Source organism: Calliphora vicina, chromosome X (genome assembly GCF_958450345.1).
Source record: "Calliphora vicina chromosome X, idCalVici1.1, whole genome shotgun sequence".
NCBI lineage: Eukaryota > Metazoa > Arthropoda > Insecta > Diptera > Calliphoridae > Calliphora > Calliphora vicina.
Window position 1 is genome coordinate 7,618,810 of NC_088785.1, and position 24,667 is coordinate 7,643,476.

General features: G+C 31.5%; 1 protein-coding gene across 3 annotated transcripts in view; it reads left to right on the forward strand.

Moving 5' to 3' along the window:
- The first annotated feature begins 403 nt into the window (after positions 1 to 403).
- Positions 404 to 24,667, forward strand: part of Crk (Crk proto-oncogene, adaptor protein) — a 33,764-nt gene continuing 9,500 nt past the window's right edge. The window contains exons 1-2 of one of the 3 annotated variants that reach the window (XM_065514715.1): positions 404 to 639; positions 11,288 to 11,366. In XM_065514715.1, coding sequence (XP_065370787.1) covers positions 11,335 to 11,366 — 32 coding nt within the window. In that variant the 5' untranslated portion in view covers positions 404 to 639; positions 11,288 to 11,334. The remainder of the gene's footprint in view (positions 640 to 11,287; positions 11,367 to 24,667) is intronic. The other 2 variants (XM_065514714.1, XM_065514716.1) reach the window with 2 other exon arrangements.

The window sequence follows — 24,667 nt, forward strand, 5'->3', positions numbered from 1 at the left end:
AGTTGTCATTAATGTAAAATTTCTTCTTTCTATGATTCGGTGCATAAGTATTTAATTACCCAGAGTAGAAGAAAAGTAAAATAAACCTCATTTTTTCATGGAACTCTCGCATTGTAAATTTTGTATTTGTGACGAAGGTTTTTTGCTGGAGCTTAGCAATAAAAATTGTTACGTCGAAACCTGGAATAATTATTGGAACTTATTTCATTTTCCTAATTGGGCGTTATTTCACTCGATATTATTTCATGTTATCATGACAAACATTTTTCATGTATAGACATAGGAAAACGCGCGTGGTTAGCATTAGATATTATTGTGTGTGGAGAGGGGATATACAATGTTTTACGTTGTACAAAGTGTAAAAATTTGTTTTGTCAAATTAGCAACATTGGCACAAAAACTCAACATTCTGACAGCTATAGGAGAAGTTTATGTTTTTTTTGTTGCAAATATTGGTATTTTTATACTTTTTTCAATTTAATAAACAAAAAAAGAAAATTACATATTGTTTTTCTAAATTAACGTAAATAATATAAATTTTAAATGTGTGTTTTTTTTTTTGTTGTCACAAATATGTTTTAGTAAATTAATACATATGTTGTATTGTTAAACTATCGTGTATATATTTTCCTGTAGTAAGTACGTACGTGTGTGTATATGAAAGTGTAAAATAAGTCGACTTTGTAAATGAATGATAATAAAATGGCAAAATAGTTTAAATACATGTATTTTTTATAATATATGATAAAAATAAATATATTATTTGTTAAAAAATATTTGGAATAAGTCGGCTTTAGTGACAATTGAAAAATAAAAAAAAATCATCAAATATGGTAAATGCAATATACAATTTTTTTTTGTCGGCCACGCCTATTTTCGAGGGGGCGGGTCTTCAAATTTGAAAATATTTGTGCTTATATCAAGGAAACCACGGGATTGACAATAATTTTATATACATCACATTAAATATATTAATTATACCTTTCTAATGATATAAAATAATTTGTGCGAGAATTGGGAAATCGTCGGTCCATATTAATAGGTCCTGCAATATAGCATTGGAAACGTCTTTAAAATACCTCTAATATATACAGTGGTGGCCAAAACATGCAACTAGCAACAGAATTTTATAAATGAAGATTGAACTAGTTTTAAAGGTAAACAAAATTATTCATGTGCTTGTAATATTTATTTATTACTGCTTTAAAAATGAGAAAATGAAATTTAATTCCAAATTTTTTGCATTGAAAAGAAAAAAAATTTAAAAAACTACGTATGGTCTGATATTTCATTGGCCAAAACATATGCAACAAATTGCTTCGAAAACATTTTTGTCTATAAAACTGAATATTTCTTGGCAAATCCTATGTTTTCCATGATGGCCTTACATCGGCAAGGAAGTGAAGCTATCAAATTGGCAATAAAATTTGCAGGAATAGCGTTCCAAGCATCTACCAATAATTGAAACATAATACCTATCTCAATTGTTTAAATTTTCATAATCCATTTACCATTACCGAAACTCTTGTGCTAACCACGATTTAACAACATTTGAAGAGTTCTTGGGGTCGTTATCGTGAAGAAAAACTCTTCGAAGCGGAATATTATCCTCAGCATTTGGAAATATTACTCTTTCCAAGATGTCTCTATAATAATTTAATATTTCTTGTGTTACGTAAGACGAAATACGGAATACTGCAAAAAAGACATGTAGGAGGCCACGTTATGGTATGGGGTTGTTTTTCTGCTGCTGGAGTTGGCCCATTGCTCAAAATTAATGAAATAATGGATGGATTTATCTATAGAGACATCTTGGAAAGAGTAATGTTTCCAAATGCTGATTATAATATGCCTCTTCGATGAGTTATTCAGCACGATAACGACCCCAAGCACTCTTCACATGTTGTTAAGTCGTGGTTAGCACAAGAAAGAGTTTCGGTACTGAAATGGCCACCATAATTGCCAGATCTAAACCCCATTTAGAACCTTTGAGAAATCGTTAATCAATGAATCGATTCCGAAAATTGCACTAATTCCGATATTATATTTCAAGGATTGGTAGATGCTTGGAAAACACTATTCCTGCAAATGTTGTTGCCAAAAGCAATCTGTTGCATATGTTTCGGCCAATGAAATATCAGCCCATACGTAGTTTTTTTAAATTTTTTTCTTTTCAATGCAAACAATTCTGAATTAAATTTAATTTTCTCATTTTTAAAGCATTCAAAATAAATATTAAATAGCACATGAATAATTTTTTTTTCTAAATTATAATAAATTTATCAAAACTGAACCCATGAAAAATCACATCTAATACATTCATTCAACTCTAATATAGAAATTGCAATATTTCACTGTAATTTGGTATTTTTTAGGATTTAAAATGGACGAGTATTTTACTTTTTATTTCTTACAATAAACATTCAAAATAACATAAGAGTTATTAAATATTTATGTTTAATATTAAAATTTGAAACAATTCTTTAATAAATTTATTTATTACTTTAAAGTAAAAAGAGTTGACAACTTAGCAGATTTTAAAATGGGCATTCTCTGTTTGTAAACTAAATGATGGAATTTTAATGAGACTTAATTTATTATTTGTTTTTTTCACATTTAAAAATTATTTTCAATATTAATAGAATGTTTGAAGTTTTTTCTGTAAGAAAAACCATATTATTGAATTAATATTGTACACCAATGAAAATACGTATTATAATCATGCAACTATCATTGGTTTAAAGCACTCTTTTCAGGTAATGTTGCTGATCAATCTAAAACCTATTCTGTTCTCTGAACTTTCATTGGTTTTAAGCACTATTTTTAATGTTAGGCAGTTTAGCTAAAAGCGAACCCATGCACGCTAATGTTAAAATCATGCATGTTTCACCTAAAAAGAACCAGTTTTACTACTACATTTACTACTTCCTTTGCATGTTTTTTTTGCTGGGTAATTCATAAAATTCATCGGCCCCCAGCCATGAAGTAGCAACGCACAATAATGTGTTAAAATCATATATTATACAAAAAAACTGTATCGAACATATTTTAAAGATTTTGAAATAATTGAAAAATTTTCATGGAAGTACATTATTAGAATGAGAAAATATGCGTAATAAAAGAGTGATAATGAATTCTGAAACAAAAAAAGAAATTCTCGGTATATAAAGTTGTGGGTTCATAGTCGAGTGCGAAAATACGAAATATCTATTTAATGGCGCAGTCTACAACCTGTGATTAGGGTTTTTAATTTCCCGACCTTTTTTGATTCCCAGGAATCGGGATTTTTTTTCTACATTCCCGGGTACCCGACTATTCCCGAAATATATAATGATGCTGTAAATTAGGAATATTATAGCCAAATTTCATATAAAAACTTAATGTTATAATTATTAAATATCAGAGCTTCGAATTAATTAATAAAATATGAGCTTAATTCACTAAAATCTTAATCAGTAATTAAAGAATGTCAGCCTTTCATTCTATAAATCCATTCCAAATATTTAATTTTTTAGATTCATTCCAAAGACTTTGTTTAAACTTTTAATGCTTAAATTTTTGTTAAATCAAATCATTTACAAAATTAATTGAAAAAATTGTCTAAGCCTTTTTGTACTAGATTTGAATTGAAGAAAAATTTAATCATTTAATAAATTTTTGAAGCTATTCTGTTATGGATTTGAAGACGAAATTTAAAGAAATTAGAATGATTCAATAAGAAATAAATTCTATAAATAATGAATTCACTTTTTAAATTTTCATACGAAAAACCCCAAATAAATAATAATAATAAAACTTTAAAAAACTTTTCAGTTTTTTTTGGTGAAAAAATAGAGTTGTAACTTGTTTTCTATGTATTTCCGTAAGTTTTTAATTCCCGGCAATCGGGTAGTGAAAAATTGGCAAAATTCGCGGGAAATTTATACCAGGAATTCCCGGGATAAAAACCCTACCTCTGATACTTAACCAATTCTGCAAAAGTGGACCCAAGAAAATGTTCAAAGTATTGAGAAATACGCTCACGACATCGAACAGTATAAATAAAACGCACCACCATATTAATCGAACGATTAACTCTTCCCAAATGCATATCATATGTAACAGAAAAAACTTCAAATCCGTATGAGATATGTAAATATCTGAATAAATGTTGCGTAGCCGAAGATCGTTAGCACCATGAAAAACATTCTTCTTCAGTATTGGAACAATTCTAGCTATTTTCCAATATTAGGGAAATTTAGATGTCAGAATAGTATTAACCAAAAATAAAATGTACTCAGATATAAATGGATCAAAGCCATCTAATCTTAACCTAATCTTGTCAAAGGCATCATACAATTCATGTTCACTTACATAACGAAACGAAAAAGCATTACCAAATTCATCAAAGGTAAAACTGTCATGGTGAAGAACTCCAAGACGCAAAAAAATCGTTAAATTGATCAGCATGTCCCTCATAGGTTACGAAATCATCCCCATACATCCAGCCCCCATAATCTCACAAAATCTAACACAAGTTATCCAAGAGGCCAATTTTTGTTGTCAATGATGTTAAAACAGTAGATTACAAGTCCCTACACAGGAAAACTTTGTTTATGAAGACAAGTTTTTTTCACTAAGTAGCTTGTCGAAAAAGGCTTTTCTTATTGGCGACCTGCGACCATTCTTATGGAGCCCATGTGGCCATTCTTACGGCTTCTATGGAACTCGGCAGGCGGCTTCGCTAAATGAAGCCTTTCTTACAAATGATTATATTTATAAATATGTATGTAACTATAACAAGCTATTTTGCACTGATATGGCTTTATTTGAAATCGGCCCAAAAATATATAATATTTCGAAATATTTCATTTAAAAATTCCAAATATTGCAAAATTTTAAATTTGACCTTCACCATTTAAGGGTTAAAGTTGTCCGTTTTTATTAAAACTTTCAGAATATATTTAGTTTCTCATTTAAAAGTTATTTTCATGTTAAAACTTGCTAACTCCATATATTTTTTGAAAAAATAATGTAACTCCATATTTTCTTAAAAAACTGAAAAATTAGAAAACTGAGAAAGAAAGAGCGAAATAGAACAAATTTATTTTCCTCTTTTTCTATACTGTGTGCCGCTTACCATAACATTCCTTTACTGTAAAATGTAAACGTTGACTTACGTTGATATCTTACCCCCTATATTTTTAAAGTTATTATCATTTTTTATATTTTGAGAACTCTAAAATATCATTAAAATTTTAATTTCAGAAATAAAAGAAAAGTTTGAAAATGTCGCTTGCGATAATTTGGAACTAAAGTCTCGATATACATACTGCAATTTTTCATTACTGAACTCCGCTATTAATTTTGAATTATCAATTCTTTGTAATCTTTGTGGACAAAGTCTACAAAGCAAAAAACGACAAAAATATGGGAACAACTTAACAGGCCTACCTAAACAAAAGCGTAAAGCTGAATTCACCCATGAGTTTCTGAAACATTTTTTGTTCGGAAACATCTTTTTTTTTATATGTAGTTTGACGTTCTATTTTTGAGAGAGACTTCAAACTACATATAAAAAAAATTGTTCCGAACAAAAAATGTTTCAGAAACTCATGGGTGAATTCAGCTTAAGGCGGAACGTTTTTTACCGCTTAGCTGAAATGTCATACCTAAATAAAAGCGTCAGCGCTATGTCAAACAACAAAAATAAAGTTATCAAAAAAATAAATATAACAACCCGGATTATTTAAACAATAAAGTAAATTACAGTAAAGGTGTTTCTGATTTTTGTTTTGTGATTTGTAAACAAAAATTTTATAAAAAAAACTAAATATTAAAGTTTAAAAAAATTAGTTTCTTGCGTATTTATTTGTTTTTCCTTTTGTATGTATGTGTTTACATTTATTGTGTTTTGCAACTAACTTAACTATTAAACGCACTATAAAAATCGGATTTTCGAATTTCAAAGCATTGCCGCCGCGTTATTTCGGCATGCTGCATACAAATTGTATGGGCATGAGAAATTTTGACGACTAGAAAACGCTTGCAGCTTTTGTTTAGGTATGTTTGTAAGGAAAAATAGTTTATTTTTGTTATTTCTTTTAATTTTTATAATATATTTTACCATCATGGAAAAAAATGTAATAATATTGCAAAGCAAAAATACAGCTGCAATATTGAAATTTCTTAATAAAAAATTTGTCGCTTTTCTTTCACATTCTCTATTATTTTAATTTCACCATATTGAAAAGAGAGTGATGCAAAGGCATTAACCGTTGCAAAAACGCAATAGTGTGCCGCTTGCAACTTTGTAGCGGAGTTCAGTGTTTGACGCATATGGTGTTGCGAAAATGCAAATGCCAAATATTGTTGTTGTTGTAACAGTTCGACTGTGACCGATTGTTCTTTCCTGGGGAAAAAACTTTCGGTTTGTACAGCTGTCATATTTGGCCGAATATGATTCGGGTCGTTCCGGAACGGAGATCCAATTGTCGTGGGAACGCCAAATATGGTAGATTTTGTTGGCAATCATAAGCGTAGCTAGACTATTACTCTGGGGTGGGCAAGTGCACTTCCCAAATAGTAAAAATGAATCTAAAATAATAGAGAAACATAGAGTGAAAACTATAAAAAAATCAAACAAAAAAATTACTAAATATAATCACACATACGAGTGTTGTTTTTGTTTTCACATAGTTTTTTCTACTAATACATTCTCACCACTTAGGTTTCTGCCAACTGAGTTAGGTCTTTGACAGGAGAGTTTTCGCTCTATGTCTATTCTCTATGACTAAAATATCACAAAAATTGAGTTTGCTAATATAACTACTTCATTTTCCATATTTAAATCTGATAATTTTTTTTTTCTTTCATAACTTTGTCAAGACCCACGATTTTCATTACTTTTGAGGACACAGTTTAAAAGAAAAATGTCCATGCTTTATTTTTGTGTGCAAACAGTTTTTGTTTTTGCAATGAATTGGATCATTAAGGTGCCCTACATTAAAATTTTTCGAAATTTTTCCATAAATTCTGTAAATAAAATTTATAGCTTTTAAAATTTTTATGAAAATGAAAAAAACTAACATTGCAGTTTGAAAGATCAATTAATTCTTAATAATTTAGGGACAACAATTTTCTTTTAAAATGTACCAACATTTGTAAGTGATTTGTGCTCATTAAAATGATTTTCGGAAGTGGGCTTTGTATGGGAGCTACGACTAATTATGGACCGATCGTTATACAATTTGGCGACATGACTTTTGTATATATATAACATATTTGTATTGAATTTTATTTGAATACGAATATTTTTAAGATATTTATGCTAGTTAAAGTGATTTTTGGAAGTGGACCTGTCGTGTGCACCCTGTAGTAGAGCTACTAAATAGAAGAAGAAACTTAAACAGATGGCAACATAATTAAAAAGGGATTTTTGTTTAAGAAAGAAGAAGATGAAATAACCAATAACCAAGTATCTATAGAAAAAATATTATGTAGGCAAATGAAATTGCTGAACAATTTGTTGAAGCTGGAAGCCATATTGGTAACCGAGGTTTCTCGGTACCAAGAAAAGAAAACGTCGCTCCTTTTTGATTTTTGCTCCAAATAGAGAAGAAGGTGGAGTCTGTGGCCTCATCATAAGAGAAAGAAAAACTAAATTTTTGATTTTTTTTGTAACAAATTAAATAAATTTTATTAAAAGAAAAAGAAAAAAATTTAAACTTAAATTTAAACTTAAAACTAAACTTAAAATTAAATATAAAAATATAAAAAAAGAAAATAAAACCAATCAAACAAACCTGCAAAGCCACTGCAACACGACTCCATCCAACGAGGGAGAAGCTGCTTTCCAGCACCACCACGCCTGGGGTGCTCTGGTATCAGAGGTTTTCCGACCTTTTATAAGTTTTTGCACCCGGACGACAAGACGAACCGGACGAGTGTTCTTTTTAAATAATTTCCTATAAAAAAAAAGAAGAAAGGTTAAAATAGATATATATACGTATTACTAGGCTTACCTATCGTTCATCGAATCGATTTCAGTCCGTTTGTGGGGTTTTTTTCCAAACGTGCGCGAACAGGGTTGAGCTCAGGCCTCAGATAAAGTAACGCGTGATTTTAAGATTTTAGGTGGCCTTCGGCATATATATTTATAAAAAAAAGAAAGAAAAACCTGTAAAAACAAACAAAAATTATTTAAAAGGTGTATTAATTTACAATATTTTGCATTACTTACCTGGTTCACCCGAACGGACCCTAATACGGACGGACAGGAAAGCCTTATCCGCCAAAAGAAATCTTCCAGCTCTAGAATTGCCTCCCGTAAACCAGTTAGTTGCCACAAAAAAAGGAATTGATAGATCCCGTTCATCCTCAAGCGAAACAGAAAATTGTTAAACTATTAATTTTTCAAACATAAACTCAAATCCGTAAATCTAAAACTAAAAATTAAATATAAAGCTGAAAGTTGTTTATAAAAATTTTATTAAAACAAAAGTTAATGTTTAAAACTAAAACTAAAAACTGAAATTCTAATTAAATTAAAATTTTGTAAAATTAAATTAAATTCTAAATTAATTTTATTAAAACTTCTTTTGATTTATATAGTTTCATTTCTTTTTATTAATAAACTGAAATTTTATAATGTTTAATTGAAATTTTTAAGAATCTTCTCATTTAAAATGATCGGCTAAACGAAATAAGCGGCGGTAAGTAAGGAAAGGAAAAGTTTGCAGGGTAAATTTTGGGACATCCCTAGTATGTTTCAGCAGGGAGACGGACAAAAACCTACTCGGTGCCCCTTCATCTTTATCATTTTATTTTGTTAAGCTGGTATGAATTTTTTTTATGTGTGTGTGTAGATGCCTAGTGTGGCAGCAAGAACCACCCCCATCCGGCGAGCTCCAAGCCTGGCAAACGCGAGCATACCAGCGCCGCTACCACTCTGGCAACACCAGTTTCTTATGTTTTGTTTTGGTATGGTTGTACCATACCAAACATACACAACCACTACAGACCTTATATGGGAGCTATGACTAATTATGGACCGATCGTCACAAAATTTGGTAGCCGCGAGTTTAGCTTATATAAAACTTATTTGTGCTCAATTTGGTTTAGATATCTTTATAACTAAGATATTTATGAGATTTTATCTATTTTTAGATAGGTCAATCGTATGGGGGCTAGTAAAAATAATGGATCGATTCCAATCAAATTCAATATGCTTCTTCCATGTGGCAATAGAAAAGCTTCTACCAAATTTTATCTTTGAAATTGCGAAGGTGGTGTAAGGTATAAAAATCATTTTGTGTACATAAAAGCTTTCGTTTGCTTTATATAACTCAGGAACGGTAAAAGCAAATTCAAAAATTGTTGTCTCTAAATTATTAACAATTAATAGATCTTTCAAACTGCATTGTTAGTTTTTTTCATTTTCATAAAAATTTTAAAAGTTATAAAGCCTTATTTACGAAATTTATTGAAAAATTTCGAAAATTTGTAATGTAGTGTACCTTAATGAGCCAATTCATTACAAAAACTAAAAATGTTTGCACACAAAAATAAAGCATGGACATTTTTCTTTTAAACTGTTTCCTCAAAAGTAATGAAAATCGTGGGTCTTGACAAAGTTATGAATAAAACTCAAAAATAGGCCGACAAACCCGATTTTTGGCAAAAACTCGACTTGATCGACCTCTAAACCACTTCCGAAAATTCTGAAAAAAATCTCAAAAATACTCTACCCTATAAGCTTTCAAATTATGCTTGAGCACCCATGAAAATAAGAAAAAAAACTTTTTTTGGGACACACTAATATATATATACGCCTTTATACAAATATTATTATAAATAAAGAATTGAGTTGAAAAAAAAACTGTTAAATTTGAAAATCGTTCCTGAAGCATTACACTACGTAACCATTGTTATATTCTACGCATAGCTGAGAAACTTCTTTCGCAACTAGCAGAACTGATAGTAAGGCTTATTGCCACTTGTAAAAGTATGTAAATGCTTGGAGAGATATTCTTGTCAATTTTGGATTTAATCATATCAATTATCATGCAAAACATGTAATTAATAATGAATTCATCGGCGCCATCCAAATATAATTTAAAGAAATTGTTAACCGCTTTAGGTAATGGAATGTTTTGGAATCGGTATTCGGTATTAAAAATTATGCTATCTATTACTGAATTATATATATTTAACTTCCAATAATCAACTGAATGAATAGAATCCGGCAAATCCAGATTTTGAAATCTTCAAGATCACTTTTAATTACAGCGTAATTTTTAATTACTGACTTACAATTTTTATATCTACAACTCCGTCTAGTGGTGCAAAGACTGTTTATTATATTATATTATTATACTCTTTAATTTGAAGAGCTTGGTAAGGATTTTTAAATCATTACTATGCTAAGAATGTTTGCGCTGATGATACATATGTGTGAACACGAATCCACAATAACTAAGTTTAGCCTGTCGGATAAACAATGAACCAAAATGGCTTGCGGATTTGACTCCTTTATGTTAGCTTGTAAACCGTTTTTAAAACCAAACATTACATGTGCTCCGTTGAACGATTGGCATTGGAATATTTTTTTAACTTTTTGGGTTCCAAAAACCCCATGATTAATGTTCTAGGGCACTGGAATCTCTTAACGGAACAATCTAAAAATCAAAAAAATCTTTCTGCGACTTTCCAAATTTTTATCTGGGGTGGGCAGATGCGAGTCTGGGGTGGTTTTGACCACCCCAGCCCCCACCTATCTACGCCAGTGTTGGCAATCCAACAACAAAATACACAGAATTCCACATCATTGCTTTTGCGCAATACTAATCTTCTACTTATGCTTCGAAAATATTTTCTTTTTCACTACTTCGTGGCATTTTAAAACAATTTCACAAAATAATCAAACTGTATATCAGCTGTTACCTAGCATTGCAACGTTGCTTAAAATACCGCTCGCTGTCAATGACGAAATTATTGCAATAACAAACAGTTGCAACCTAAAACACACCAAACACTGAATACAGCTTTTGTATTTTTTGTTGGAGTGTACAAAAAGCAATGACAATTTGCATTTGTAATTTTTCCACACCATTACTGTATCTTTACATGGCATTCAAATTACATTATAAAATGAGGTAAAAAATTACACGATAACCAATCGAAGTGTTATTAGGCAAATGTCTACTTATGTCAATTATCATTTCACTATCTTTTATAATAAAATATGAAAATCATTAAAAGAAATATGTTAATCTAAAATTGTGTTAATTTGATTTTTTTCTTTTAGTTGTCAACTCATGGTCTCAAGGAAAAAACATTGCATAACAAGATAAAATGGACACTTTCGATGTCACTGATAAAAACAGGTAAAAACTAAATTAAATTATTTTATACTTATATGAGCATCTATCTAAATGCTGACAGCAGTTTAGCTATACATTTGCTTCTAACATCCACAGATAATGACCAATTTGGCTGAACTTGAACTCTTTATAAGAAATGTCGATGTAGTTTATGTTATAGTTTAAATTATATTCATCATTAAATCTTTAGTTTTCATTCATTACATTATAGGATATCTTAAACTGTAAAACAAATAAGTTTTTATTTTTAGATGTCAGAAGCATACATCATTTTTACATATGATGTGGTCTACTTTGGATACAAAGTCTATTCTCTGAAAGCTTGGATCATACTAATAGGGGGGTCAGACGGCATGTATTGCTTGTGTATTGGGACATGTATTCGATACATATGGAATTCCATGTGTATGTCAAAATTCACGTTATACATACGATTCATAATTTCCACGTTCAAATGTACACATGTAATTGCATGTGACATAACCTCTATTAGTTTATATGTTTGTTGTTTTTAACAATATATTTATTTAAACAATTTTTAAATCACAATAAATATATTTAATGCAATGAAATTTATTTTGTTATGATTTTTCTTTACTATTTTTTGTTTTGTTTTTTTTTATTTTGCACTCACACAGTCTTGTATTTCAAAATACAACACTGTTATACACACGAAAATAGAACATGCTCTAATTGCCAAAAATGTCACGTGTAATACACATGTATTTTACATACACAAAGTTTCAGATGGATTACACGGTATGTATATGTTTACATATGGTAAAATGTCCCAATACATGGCACAAAACACAAGCAATACATGTCGTCAGACCCCCCTTTAAGTAATTTTTACATAACTTACTTTTATTCGGACCTGTGGTCAGGGCTGTCAGATGTGGCACGGTGTTTAAATATATTTTGTAAGTAATTTCTCAAAGAAGGAATAAAATGATTCCTAAGAGTGAGTTTTAGAAGATTAGTATGTTCTAAAGGTGGGGTCAGATGAGATGTATTCCATATGTATTGTGACATGTATCTAGGGTTTGGGGTACGGGAAATCCCGGGAATTCCCGTAAAATTATTTAAATTTGTTTCCCGGGAAAAACGGGGAATTTAAAATTAATTAAAAATACTTTAATACATTTAAATATAACATCTCTGTTTGATGAATGGCTTGTTTCAAATATTAGTGGAGGTTTTAAACCCCATTAGGATACAGTGGAAGCATTAAGCCAACATTTTGCTATCACTCTTTATGAACAGCTGTCATCTAAAAATTCTACGATTTCTACGAACTTACCAAATATTTTTACTCCATTAGTTGAAATTACGGACATAAAAATTTTTGGTTTTACCTTGATATATTTATGTGTATTTAATTTTTAAAACACACAAATTTATATTGTTAAGTTTTGTCTTTACTTTTTACCTTCGTGAGAAGGGTATACATATATAAGTTTGTCATTCCGTTTGTAATTTCTACATTTTTCATTATTTCCGACCCTATAAAGTATATATATTCTGGATCCTTATAGATAGCGGAGTCGATTAAGCTATGTCCGTCTGTCTGTCTGTCTGTTGAAATAAACTTTCCGAAGCCACCAAATAACTTACATACAGGATTCATACATCAATATCTCCGGAATTCTTCCGGCTCGGTTGTTTTTAAAATCGAGAAAATCGGTCAACAAATAGCTGAGATATAAGGAAAAAACCAGGACAACCTCGATTGTCATATATTACATGTTTTGAAATAAATAAAAAAAAAATAGTTTTTTTGAATTTTTTAAATTTTAAAGAACAATTCGAACATTTTTTTACAAAAAATGAAAAAACAAGACTTGCATATGCATTTTATATACACAAAGTTTCATACATATGTATCATCAATGTTTCAGTGATCCATTCATTTGAAAAAATATCACAATCCACATGCAATACAAGTCGTCTGACCCACCTTTATTAAACATTCAAATATACATTTTAAGCTCAAATGCCTGAAAATGTATTTATATTTATGTAAGAGCAAACATTTTAATAAATTAAAAATTGGCGAAATTTGGTGATTTCGGACTCACAATTTGGCGATGAAAGTGAAACAAATCTGACAACCCTGTCTGGTATAGATACACATTACATATAAGATACTCATTATTTTCTGTTTACTCTGATTTTTTATATGAATTTGAATGAAAGACTAGCATATAAGATCATATAATATCTCTGACGAATTTCAGAAATCGTGAATAACAAATCCAAAATAGCAATTTGCCGTCCGTTGTAGGATTGATTCTCCATTATAGTTACATCACATTACATGATCAAAATTTAATACTACTTTCATCTTCTTAAAATTAAAATATGTTTATTATAAGATACCAATTCTATAATTGCTGTCAATTGTTTAGAAAAATTAGTTCTAAGGTGAAAATAATTTTATTTATAATAATTTCAAAGAATACTGAAAAAATTAATTATTTTGACACGAAGGACAGGAGGCCTTTATATGCTAGTTATGCGACCATTTTAGGTTGTGCCTCAAGCATCACGGTGTATAATGATACAACATATCGATACACCTTAATATGCCACGTTCGAGATGGGTGGTGCATTTTACATTCGGCGTTATTGGAAAATGGTGGGAATATCAGAATAAATACTCAAGAGAGACTTAAACTAATTAAGTCTCTCTGGAGTCTCTCATTGAGTCTCTCTAGAGTTGCTCAACACGGGCCTATAAAAGTTAAAAAATCACCAACAATTTAGTTCTTATGCGAATGTCAAGAAATTTTATATAGTACTTGAAAATATCAACCAAAATTACGCTTACTTATCTTTTTAGTTCCAGAGACATATTTATTGGAAAAATATATTATTTTTTTAATGTGAAAAATAGGAAAAATTCCATACAGTTATCTGGTCCTTATATATTTTGTAAAATGTGTTTCTTAGAGGCGGAGAACTTTAAAGTTATCGGTTGTTTTAAGGTTTATTTGGTTTGGCTATTTATCACGAATAGACTCACGCCACACAGTGGGGGAAATGAAAAAGAAAAGTGGAAATAAATCTGTAACTTCTAAACCGATAGTCCGATTTTAATAAAATTTAACAGGACTATAGAGGTGTAGCTGAGTTTAAGTTTCGACTTTGGACTTTAAACACTAAGGTAGGGAGGAGCCCCAAAGTGGGTAAAAATTCAAAATGATGCCAAATGTTTGTTCTCCATCCGATTTAAAAAAATTGTATATGTGTAGAATCTACAAGTAAACAGTTTATTGTTTACGAGATATTCACATTTGAAAATTATAATTTCATGTTTTTTACCTACCTTAGTCTGGATTTTTGCTTATAGCGAATATAAATCTCCTGTTTTTTTTTTCAAACATATATTTTTAAATTAACAACAAATTTATTATATATTACGAAAAAATAATAAAAAAAAGTCGAAAGTTATGTGTATTTAAATTAAAATAATTTTAAAAAGTAGATTTTTCGCGAATTTTTTTTTAGTTATACTGAAAATAAAAAACAAATAAATAATGTGTTTAATTTTTCTGAAAGGTAACAATTTGTATTACTGCGCGGTCCAGAACCCTCTGAAATATATCTCTTTTTTATGTAAATTTCAACTTTATGCCAAATTTTCTCTAATCGCATAGATGCTTTCAAATAATTGAAACTTCTAATATATTCTTAAATATTTTGCAAATGCAATTTGTAGCCCGAACCTCGGTACCTTCAACAGAGCCAAAAATCTAAAAAATACCATTTTTGGGATATTTTAAAATTTTTTTGGAAATTGTGGGATTGTCAAAACAATTCACTAATATCTTTTCAACTTTTGAGTTTTGATCAGAAATGTCTATATAAATTTAAAATTTCATCAACGATTCATAAACAAAACTTTTATTGCACTTTAAAAATTAACAAAACAGACGATTTTAGTCAAACAAAATTATTTGTCGGCAAACAAAATTATTTGTCGGCAAACAAAATATTTTCTTAATGTGACCACTAACTACACGAATACCTAAAAAATATATAATTTGATCTTGCAAATATTTTTAAAGTTTCCTCATTGCCCACCAGACCGTACAACCATACGTAATAATAGGCCTAACAACAGATGTATAGATCCAGTTAACCATACTTGGTAGCAAACCAAAATTTCTGCCAATTGAGTTCCTGCATGTATAGTAGACATAAAGGCCGTTCTTTAATCTCTCCTGAGTATTTATTTTCCATGACAATTTTTTGTCAAGGAAGGTTCATAAATACTTGGCTCCACCTGATAAAATCAGCTGCATGCCGTCTAATTTCCGCAAATCCTGCTGTCCAACTCACCAGGAAGTCGTTAATCCTAAATTTTACTAGCGAATCCCTAATTGCCTTTATCCTTAGGTTGTTAAAGGCTCCTTCTATAATCAAAAACGCAGCTGAAGTATATTTCCTATGTTTCAAACTGTGCTCTATACAACATTAAAATGAAAGTTGAAGGCTTCTACAACTGTATTTTTGGGCGAAAGCGTAGAGAGAATGATTTACAGTGGGTAGATAGGACCACTTTACATCGATTTCTTGCAGAAAGTTTTTTTTTTTTTCTGTAATTTTTTCTTTATTCAATCTTTCTTATTAGAAATTTACAAATAAGTATTCAAATCTTAACCTAAACTAAAACTAAAGTTGTTATTGCCGCTGCAATGTCCAACATGAGAGCTCGTTAAATGATTATCTGGCCAGATCCAGTGTTTCCAATCGCCTCAGTCGTCTATGACCCTCAAATGACAGCAGCTCCCTGGCGAGGGGGTTTGGATGATCCATTAGTTTTGAAATATATTTTAGACTGGAGAGTTTGATATCCTCGCGTATTATGGGGACATTGAGATCCCTATGGATATTACCATTGCGAATGTGCCATGGGGCACCTATTATTGTCCTTAACAGTGCTGACTGCTTTCTTTGCAATTTTTCAACGTTAGATGAAGAGGCTGTTCCCCATAGCTGAATGCCGTATAGCCATATCGGTTTTATAATTGTTTTGTACAAAAGCACTTTCAGCCCAATTATGAATAAAAATTCCGCGGGAGTTTTTTTCCCTTTTCTCATTTTTCCTATTCAATTTCAATGAGAAAAAACTCCCGGGGAACAAACTCCCGCGGAATTTTTTATTCATAATTGGGCTGTTTGTATTCCAAGTCTAGAGCAGACCGTGGGCCAATTAACCAGTACAGTTGGACTGACTTTAATTTTATTTGCGTAACCTTGGCTTCAATATGGTGGGACCATGTTAAACGGCGATCAAGATGGATACCGAGATATCGCACATGGCTCTGTTCTGGGATTTTGATATTATTTATCTGTATGGAAGGACAATTTTCTCGTCTTAAAGTAAATGTAACGTGAATACATTTTGTTGCATTGACCTTAATTTTCCATTTGTCCAGCCATTTTTCCAAATCGCCGACTGGAGTTGTTCAGAAGCTATTACGGGGTTGTTGTTGTTGTTGTAGCAGCATGAACAATTTACAATAATCAATCTGGATGTTCTGGTGGTTCTGCATGTTGTTCAAGTCCAAGAAATTGAGCTACTTCAACAGGATGAGTCCATAAATCCATTGGACTGAGTGAAGTAGGGTTGGCTGAACAGTTAAATATGTGGAGGGTGTCATGAGGACCCTGACCACATGCTGGGCATAAGTTAAGGACGGCACGGTCTATGCGAGACCAAAAGGCATTAAGCCTGTTGCTCCATCCTGATCTAAGTTGTGCCAGAACGACTCTTGTTCCACGCGGCAGAACCTTCTCGGCGTCTGCTATCGGTGGTGGGCGACCTCCAAGTACGACATTCATACGGTATCCTGCTACCGCGGAATTGATGGCGTCTCTGTGAATGTCGTTCAAAGCTGTCATATACGAGCGGCGATCAAATGGATCCTGCACATACCTCTGTATGTTCTCCTCGTATTTCCGAAGGTCCTGTCTGACATGCCTCGGGGGAGATTCCAACTGTGTGATGTTGAAGTTTGGATGACTCCTCCGATGACATCCCAGAAGGAACTGTTGCGTCAACATGACGTTGTGTTCCTTGACCGGTAGAACCTTGGTTTCCTCGTGAAGGTGGTGTTCGGAGGTTATTTGAAGGCCGCCTGTGACGGTCCTTAAGGCTGCGTTTTGACAGCTTTGAATATTTCTCCACTGGGTATCACTCAACGAAGGCGTCCACACTGGAGCAGCATAGTTGACCACTGACCGGCCAATCGTTTTGTAGGTAGCAAGCAAGGTTTCTTTGTCCATACCCCAAGTACTGCCGGCTAGTGCTTTGAGGACCTTGTTCCTATTTCGCAGTTTATGCGTGATTGCAGTGGCGTGTGCTGAGGAGGTAAGGAGGCTGAGGAGGGTTTTCATGTGCGGTATCATCCGCAAATGTAGATGTGTGAGTCAGTGCGCCTGTAGGCATATCTGCAGTATATAAAATATATAGGAACGGCCCTAGAATACTTCCCTGTGGTACACCAGCGGATATTTTTCGACGTGTTGAGATCACATCCTTTGATCTGATTTGGAAAGATCTTTCTTGTATGTAATTTTTAAGCAGTTTATGTACGTTCGCAGGTAGTAATCTAGTAAATTAAAAAATCATAAAAATATTTACTATTTTTTCATGTTTGCAGATAAATTCGTAGTCGTTTGAATAAATAATCGCATTTATATGTAAAAATCAAGCATCAGCTCACCCAAATATGTTCGCGAAACCTACTGAAAACAAAAGAACAAGAGTTTTTTTCTAAAAATAAAAGTAACCCATTGTAATACATATGTCTATGCCACCACAAGTGATCATTAATTAAGAATTTAGATATGTGTTGTTATAAGGACAGTCGACAAATTCAAATGAATTTCCTTATAATCGTATCACATCGCCAAAAATGGATATTGAATATAGGGATAAACATTATACACTCCAGAAATGTGTTAATTATGGATATTATGCCCCAAATAAAAGTTGCTCTTAAAATTCGAATATTATTTTCTAAAATTAATATAATTGGTCAATTCACAACGTATCTTATCATGTCATATTGTCCTAATATTTCACAGTGGTTTTTATTACTTTTCAAGTTAAAAAAGTCCTAAAATAATACTACTATGTATGCTATGTTTATTGTGTTATCGTAACCAGCCAGCAGAGACCTGCGCCGAATGCCTAAGAGTCGGTTAAGCCGAGCCGAGATATGTTAGGACATTATGACAATATGACTGATAAGAGACCTTGTGAATTGACCAAATATATGTCCAAATTTATCTTAACAAGATAATTAAAGCATGTTAATTTTTATATTAAAAACCCAAATCAGTCCGTATCTAACAAACACAAAAAAGTTGACCAACCGTACTTTCAAAAAACAACTTATTTCGAATATTTATGTTACAAAACTAACTCCTAAACAATTATCGTTATGGCTTAACTAGAACATTTTATTTGTCGTTAACCTACCGACAAATTTCGTTATCTACCGACTATTTTTAACGAAAATAATCGGTAAAATTTAATTCGGAATATCTCTTAAAGATAAATATTGTTAACTAACGAATTTTGATTACTTAACGACAAAATGTTGTCGTTAAAAAGTTACAGAATTGCGGTACAGATATTTTCCACGAGGATGGGAAGTACCCAATACGTAGTATTGAGTTAAATATGAACAAAATAATTCTCAGTGCTGAGTTGGGCAGATTACTTATCATCGTGGTAGTAATTTTATCTATACCAGGTGATTTTCCAGCCTTAAGACCTTTGACCGTCGTCCTCACGGCAGAGAACCGGAATTTTAGTGGGGCTGGCACCACATTATTTATGACATTATCTCTAATATATGAATTTGTATCATTTGGGGTAAATACAAGTGATTGGCAAATGCTTTGATTTTTTCTGAAGTATTTTTTGCCCATTCTCCGTTCTGAAGGCGTATGGGCGACTCATATACAATAGGGCATTGCATATTTTTCACAGCTTTCCACAGACTATATTCTGTGTTCTTAGTAGGGTCTAAGTTTCTAAGATAATTTCTCAGGTTAGATTCTTTATTAATCTTTAAGGCGACGTGAAGTCCTCTTTGGCACTGATTAAGTTTAGCCTTTACTTACGGAGATCGCGATTGTTGCCATTGACGTCTGAGTGTTCACTTTTCTTTGATAAGATACTCAATGTTTTTAGGACATTTTGAATGTCTGTAATTCCCCAGGGTGACTGGGGGCGTGGACACTTTAACGGCGTTTGTTAAAATGTCTGTAAATATATCGACACCGGATTGTATCTCATATGCATTTTTCAATGAGATGTTTTGTGGCAAGTGTGAGCTAACATACATTTTATACTTTAACCAGTTCGTTTTCTTGTTAGGGAAACAAGAGTAAGAGTTTTCCAATTTACTTGGAACTGCTAATAACGTTAAAACTGTAGGCGAGTGGTCTGACGAGAGGTCCAGCGAAGGGATCACTGAAATAAATTCTCGTTTTATATTCTTGATTACAGCGATCGGGAATCTTATTGAGGTCTGTAGGCCAATAAGTAGGTTGGCCACTAGATATGGCATCTAGTCTGTTATACGATATTGCTTCTAACAGTTGCCTCCCTCTAGGAGTAATAAGGCGAGAGCCTCAATAATGTATGTTTTGCATTGTAATCGCCAGCTGCTATAAATCTTGGACCTAGAGTCCTAAAATATTCGAGAAACTGCTCTCGATTAATATTATACCTAGGAGGACAATATATTGAAGATATTGTAACTCTACCATCAGGTATATTTATACATGTGGCCTGGATGTGATCCGTTTTATATTCTGGCATTGGGAAATGCCTAATATCCTTTCTCACTAATATAGCTGTTCCACCACAAGCTCTACCACGAGTAGTACATCAATTTCCTGAAGGTGGAGAAATTGTTGTACTTCATTCTTATGTTAGCTAAGGCCGTTAGCATTCCAAAAACAAATTCTTAGAGAATTCATTTTTTATTTTGCAGGATCTGCATGAGCATGCTTTGATTCTGCATCAATTGTTGAAACATATTTTGCATGTTCGCCATGAAACTGTTCATGGTTTGAATTAGATTCTCAATAGAGCTTTGAGAGTTAGTGTCGGGTACTGGTACACCCTCTTTTAAGAAAGTGATAATTGATAATTTAAGATGACTTTTCTCCGACCAACAAGATTAAATTCCTAATTTAAGCATTCGAATTTTGCACTCTCTAATAAATAGGATGTGGTTTGGACTACTTGGGTAATTTTGGGAGGTCAGAAAAATCTTGCAAAATTTAAAATCAATTTTCGGTAGTTTGCCTAACAATTTCCCTATATTTAGGTAGTTTTGCGGTTGATGCAACTTTGGACGATTTTGGGCTTCTACCTCCTTTCAGTACGGTTATGTACCTATCAATTTCTATTTGGATTTGAGATTTTTGTGCACTTTTATTAGGCTCGTTTCAATACGGTTATGTACCAATCAATTTCTATTTAGATTTGAGATTTTTGTGCAATATTATCAGACTACCCATTCTTCCCCAGATTAAATATTGTAAAATTTTATTTTTTGTAAATATTTTTAAGTACTATATAAACAACGCAAGTTTAAATATGCAGAAACAAATTAAAAATAAGCAAACAAAAAATTGGAAAAAGCACACAAATATGCACAAAACAATTAAAAGGTATAATTAATTTGATTGTAATAAAAATATGGTTACAAGTACAATCAAGCTTTTTCCAGTTTTCAAAATGAAATTGTAATATTGTAGTCATCGATTATCACTAGTTGTTTACAGACGTGTTTATTTGACTGCGTTTATATTGAATTTACTTGTATCGGATAACGGTTGTTTAATTTTGCTTTGATATTATTTTTCGTTTTAAAAAGAAGAAGAAATCAATTTAGAACTTTAAATAGCTAACTTTAAATTTATTAAGTGAATTAAGACAAAAAAAAAACAAAGGAGAGAAAAATATAGAAAAATGGCCCCAGGGCCACCTGACAAATTATCCAATAGGTTCGCCATATTAGGTGACTATATGGATCAACAAAACAATAACAATTTTCCCCATCTTCCACCAATAAAAACCAATATAATAAGTGATCAAAATACTTGATTGTTACATCAAAGGATAACCAATTACAAAAATTAAGTCCGTTCATCATTCAAAAAGGTCTACACTCGATTTCAACGTTAATTGATTCCATCAGTCAATTAAAGGATGGTAACCTACTCATTCTTGTACGTAATCAAGTTATTGCTGATAAATTCTTAAAAGCTAAGTCATTGTTAAATGCTTGCGAAATAACAGTTAAACTACATGAAACCTTAAACTTCGTAAAGGGCGTTGTGCATACAGCACCATGTCTTAATGAAGTCTCAGAGGAAGAAATAGTAAATGAGCTAAAGAATCAAGGCGTTGTTTCAGTATATAAATACAGCTTCAGCAAAGACGATGGCACCAAACAGTATAATGGAAACATGGTTCTCACTTTCAACCTATACAATTTACCAAAAGTCATCGATGTTGCCTGGTATAAATTTATTTATTTAATTCATTTAGTCTATGGATACAAAAATCCTTACAGACTAGAAACTTAAAACTAAATTAACATTTATAATAAATTATTTAATTGGGATTTAAAAATATTATTGGATTGACTTATATCTAAATATTGGCAAAAGGTATTAAATAACCTAATTGATTTACTAAGAGGTTCATTTCTGGCATAATCAGTTCTATGCAAATAAGTATGAAAAAATTTAAATTTCCTTAGAGATCTCTGAGGAACAGAAATATTAATATTATTCAATAGATCAGGCCAATCTATGGTACCACAAACAATTCCATGAAGGAATAATAAAGAAGAAATATTTCTTCTAACTTCTAAGGACTTCATTGAAATCCAGATACATCTGTTTTCATAAGAAGAAATAGGAGTTGAAAAATATAAAGAAGAAAATACAAATTTTAAAAATTTAATTTGGATCTTTTCAATACGATTAATATGTGTACTAGCATTTGGACTCCAAATAAACGAAGCATATTCCAATATAGATCGGACAAAAGATGAAAACAAAATCTTTTTAGTATGGAAATCAAAGTTAACAGCATTTCGCTTGATAAAACTTAAAAGAGAATAAGATCTCGGAATTATATAGTTTAAGTGACTTACAAAAGTTAATTTATTGTCAAAGACAACACCTAAATCTAGGATTTCATCAACTGATTTCAACATTTGATTCTTCATAAAATAATGTGTAATTAAAATATGACGACATCTGTGGTAAGTCATATGACGACATTTTTTAAGATTAAAAGGAAGCCCATTACTTTCAGACCAGACAATAATTCTATTTATATCAGTATAAAGTAAAAGTAAAAACATATTTTCTTAACCCCATTAACTGCCGCAATTGCCAGCTTCTGGGACACGCTAAAAATAGATGTACTAACCCGCTTCATGTGAAAACTGTAATTTACCACCACACCAACCAGCAGAATGTACCCGTTTGCAATGTGCAAATTGCAGTAATGATCATCCAGTTTCCGACAAAAACTGTCCACGTTTTATACAACAAAAAGAGATTATAAAAATTAAAACAATCGATAAATGCTCTTTCGGAGCAGCAAAACGAAAATACGAAATTAATGCAAGCTCACAACAAAAAGAAAATCAATCGTACTCCGAAATAACAAAAAATAATGATAATTCAAAAAATAAACAAATAACAAAAAGATCAGTAATTGCCCTGACAGACATGTGGTTTCTATACCACGATATGTATACTACGTACATATTCATAGTATACGAACCAGCTTTACACCATAGTGTTTGATGGTTTAATTATAGTATAGGTTGACACACATGTAGTATACTACGCTAGTATAGTATACAAATCCTATGTCTGTCAGGGCTATAACATAACCAAAAGCACTAAGAATTGAAAAAATCCTTCGTCGAGAATCTTCCTCTTCATCCAACGAAATAGACCTAGAGGCTACAACAACATCATCAACATCAAAATTAAGAAATAAACAACAAAATGCTTTAACATCACCTAAAAGAAATAAAAAATCAACAACTAAACAGAACAAGAAAATTAATACAACAACAGCAACAACAACAACAAAAGAAAATTTAAATATCAATAATTCAACCTTATTTCTCCTCTTGGGAAATTAACCCAGGAACTTTTGACAAATCATCAATATTTTATACCATCATACAATATGGATGTTAATCTTGATAGCTAATTGAGATTATGCATCATGGAATCGTGCTCTTTATATCTATCAATTGTAAATTAACTTTTACAATTCAGTTACGAATTTAACTATGGCTAATTTTAAGATATTGAAATGGAACATGAATGGTTTCATTAACAATATCAGTGAGCTGCAACTACTAATTAAAGAGCACAATCCATCATTAATATCCATCCAAGAAACACATTGTAAAGATAATTTCAATCCAATTCCACCAAAAGGCTATTCAGCCTACTTCTACAATTCTCCACTCAATACCACTTCAAGACAAGGTATAGGTGTATTAATTAAGGATAATATTCCTCATAAACACATTCATATTAATTCCACACTACAAACACTTATTATAGAAATTCAACTCCATATTAAATTTACAGTAATCTCATTATATATACCACCATGCCAATCTTTCTCCAGGCAGGAACTACTAACTATATTCAATTCTACATCTGCTCCAAAATTCGTTATTGGGGATTTCAATTCCTGGAACGTAGCTTGGGGCTCTCAGAGCAATAACCACAAGGGTTATACCTTGGAAAATGTTATAATGTCCTCAGATTTGTGCATTCTAAATGATGGTAGACCAACACATTTCTCCACGCATGGTACTTTAACAAATGTGGATCTATCCTTATGTTCTCCAACTTTATTATCCTCTACATCTTGGGATATTTTAGATGAAATGTACAATAGTGACCACTTTCCTATTGTTATTACGATTTCTTTAAGAAATAATACAAGATCTAACCTCAATCGTAAATTCCTACTCAACTTAGCTAATTGGACAATTTTGACAATTGCCGTTGATGACGAACTTCTAAAGAAACCACCATCTACAAACATAAATAGAGAAGCATCATTAATTACAAAGGTCATAAGAACAGCTGCAAACGTTTCAATACCCCAGTCATCCACTAATAGGAGAACTAACGTACACTGGTGGAATAAAGATTTATCTAATCTTCGTAAAAATAAAATAAATGCTTGGGAAATTTTCAAAAAATAA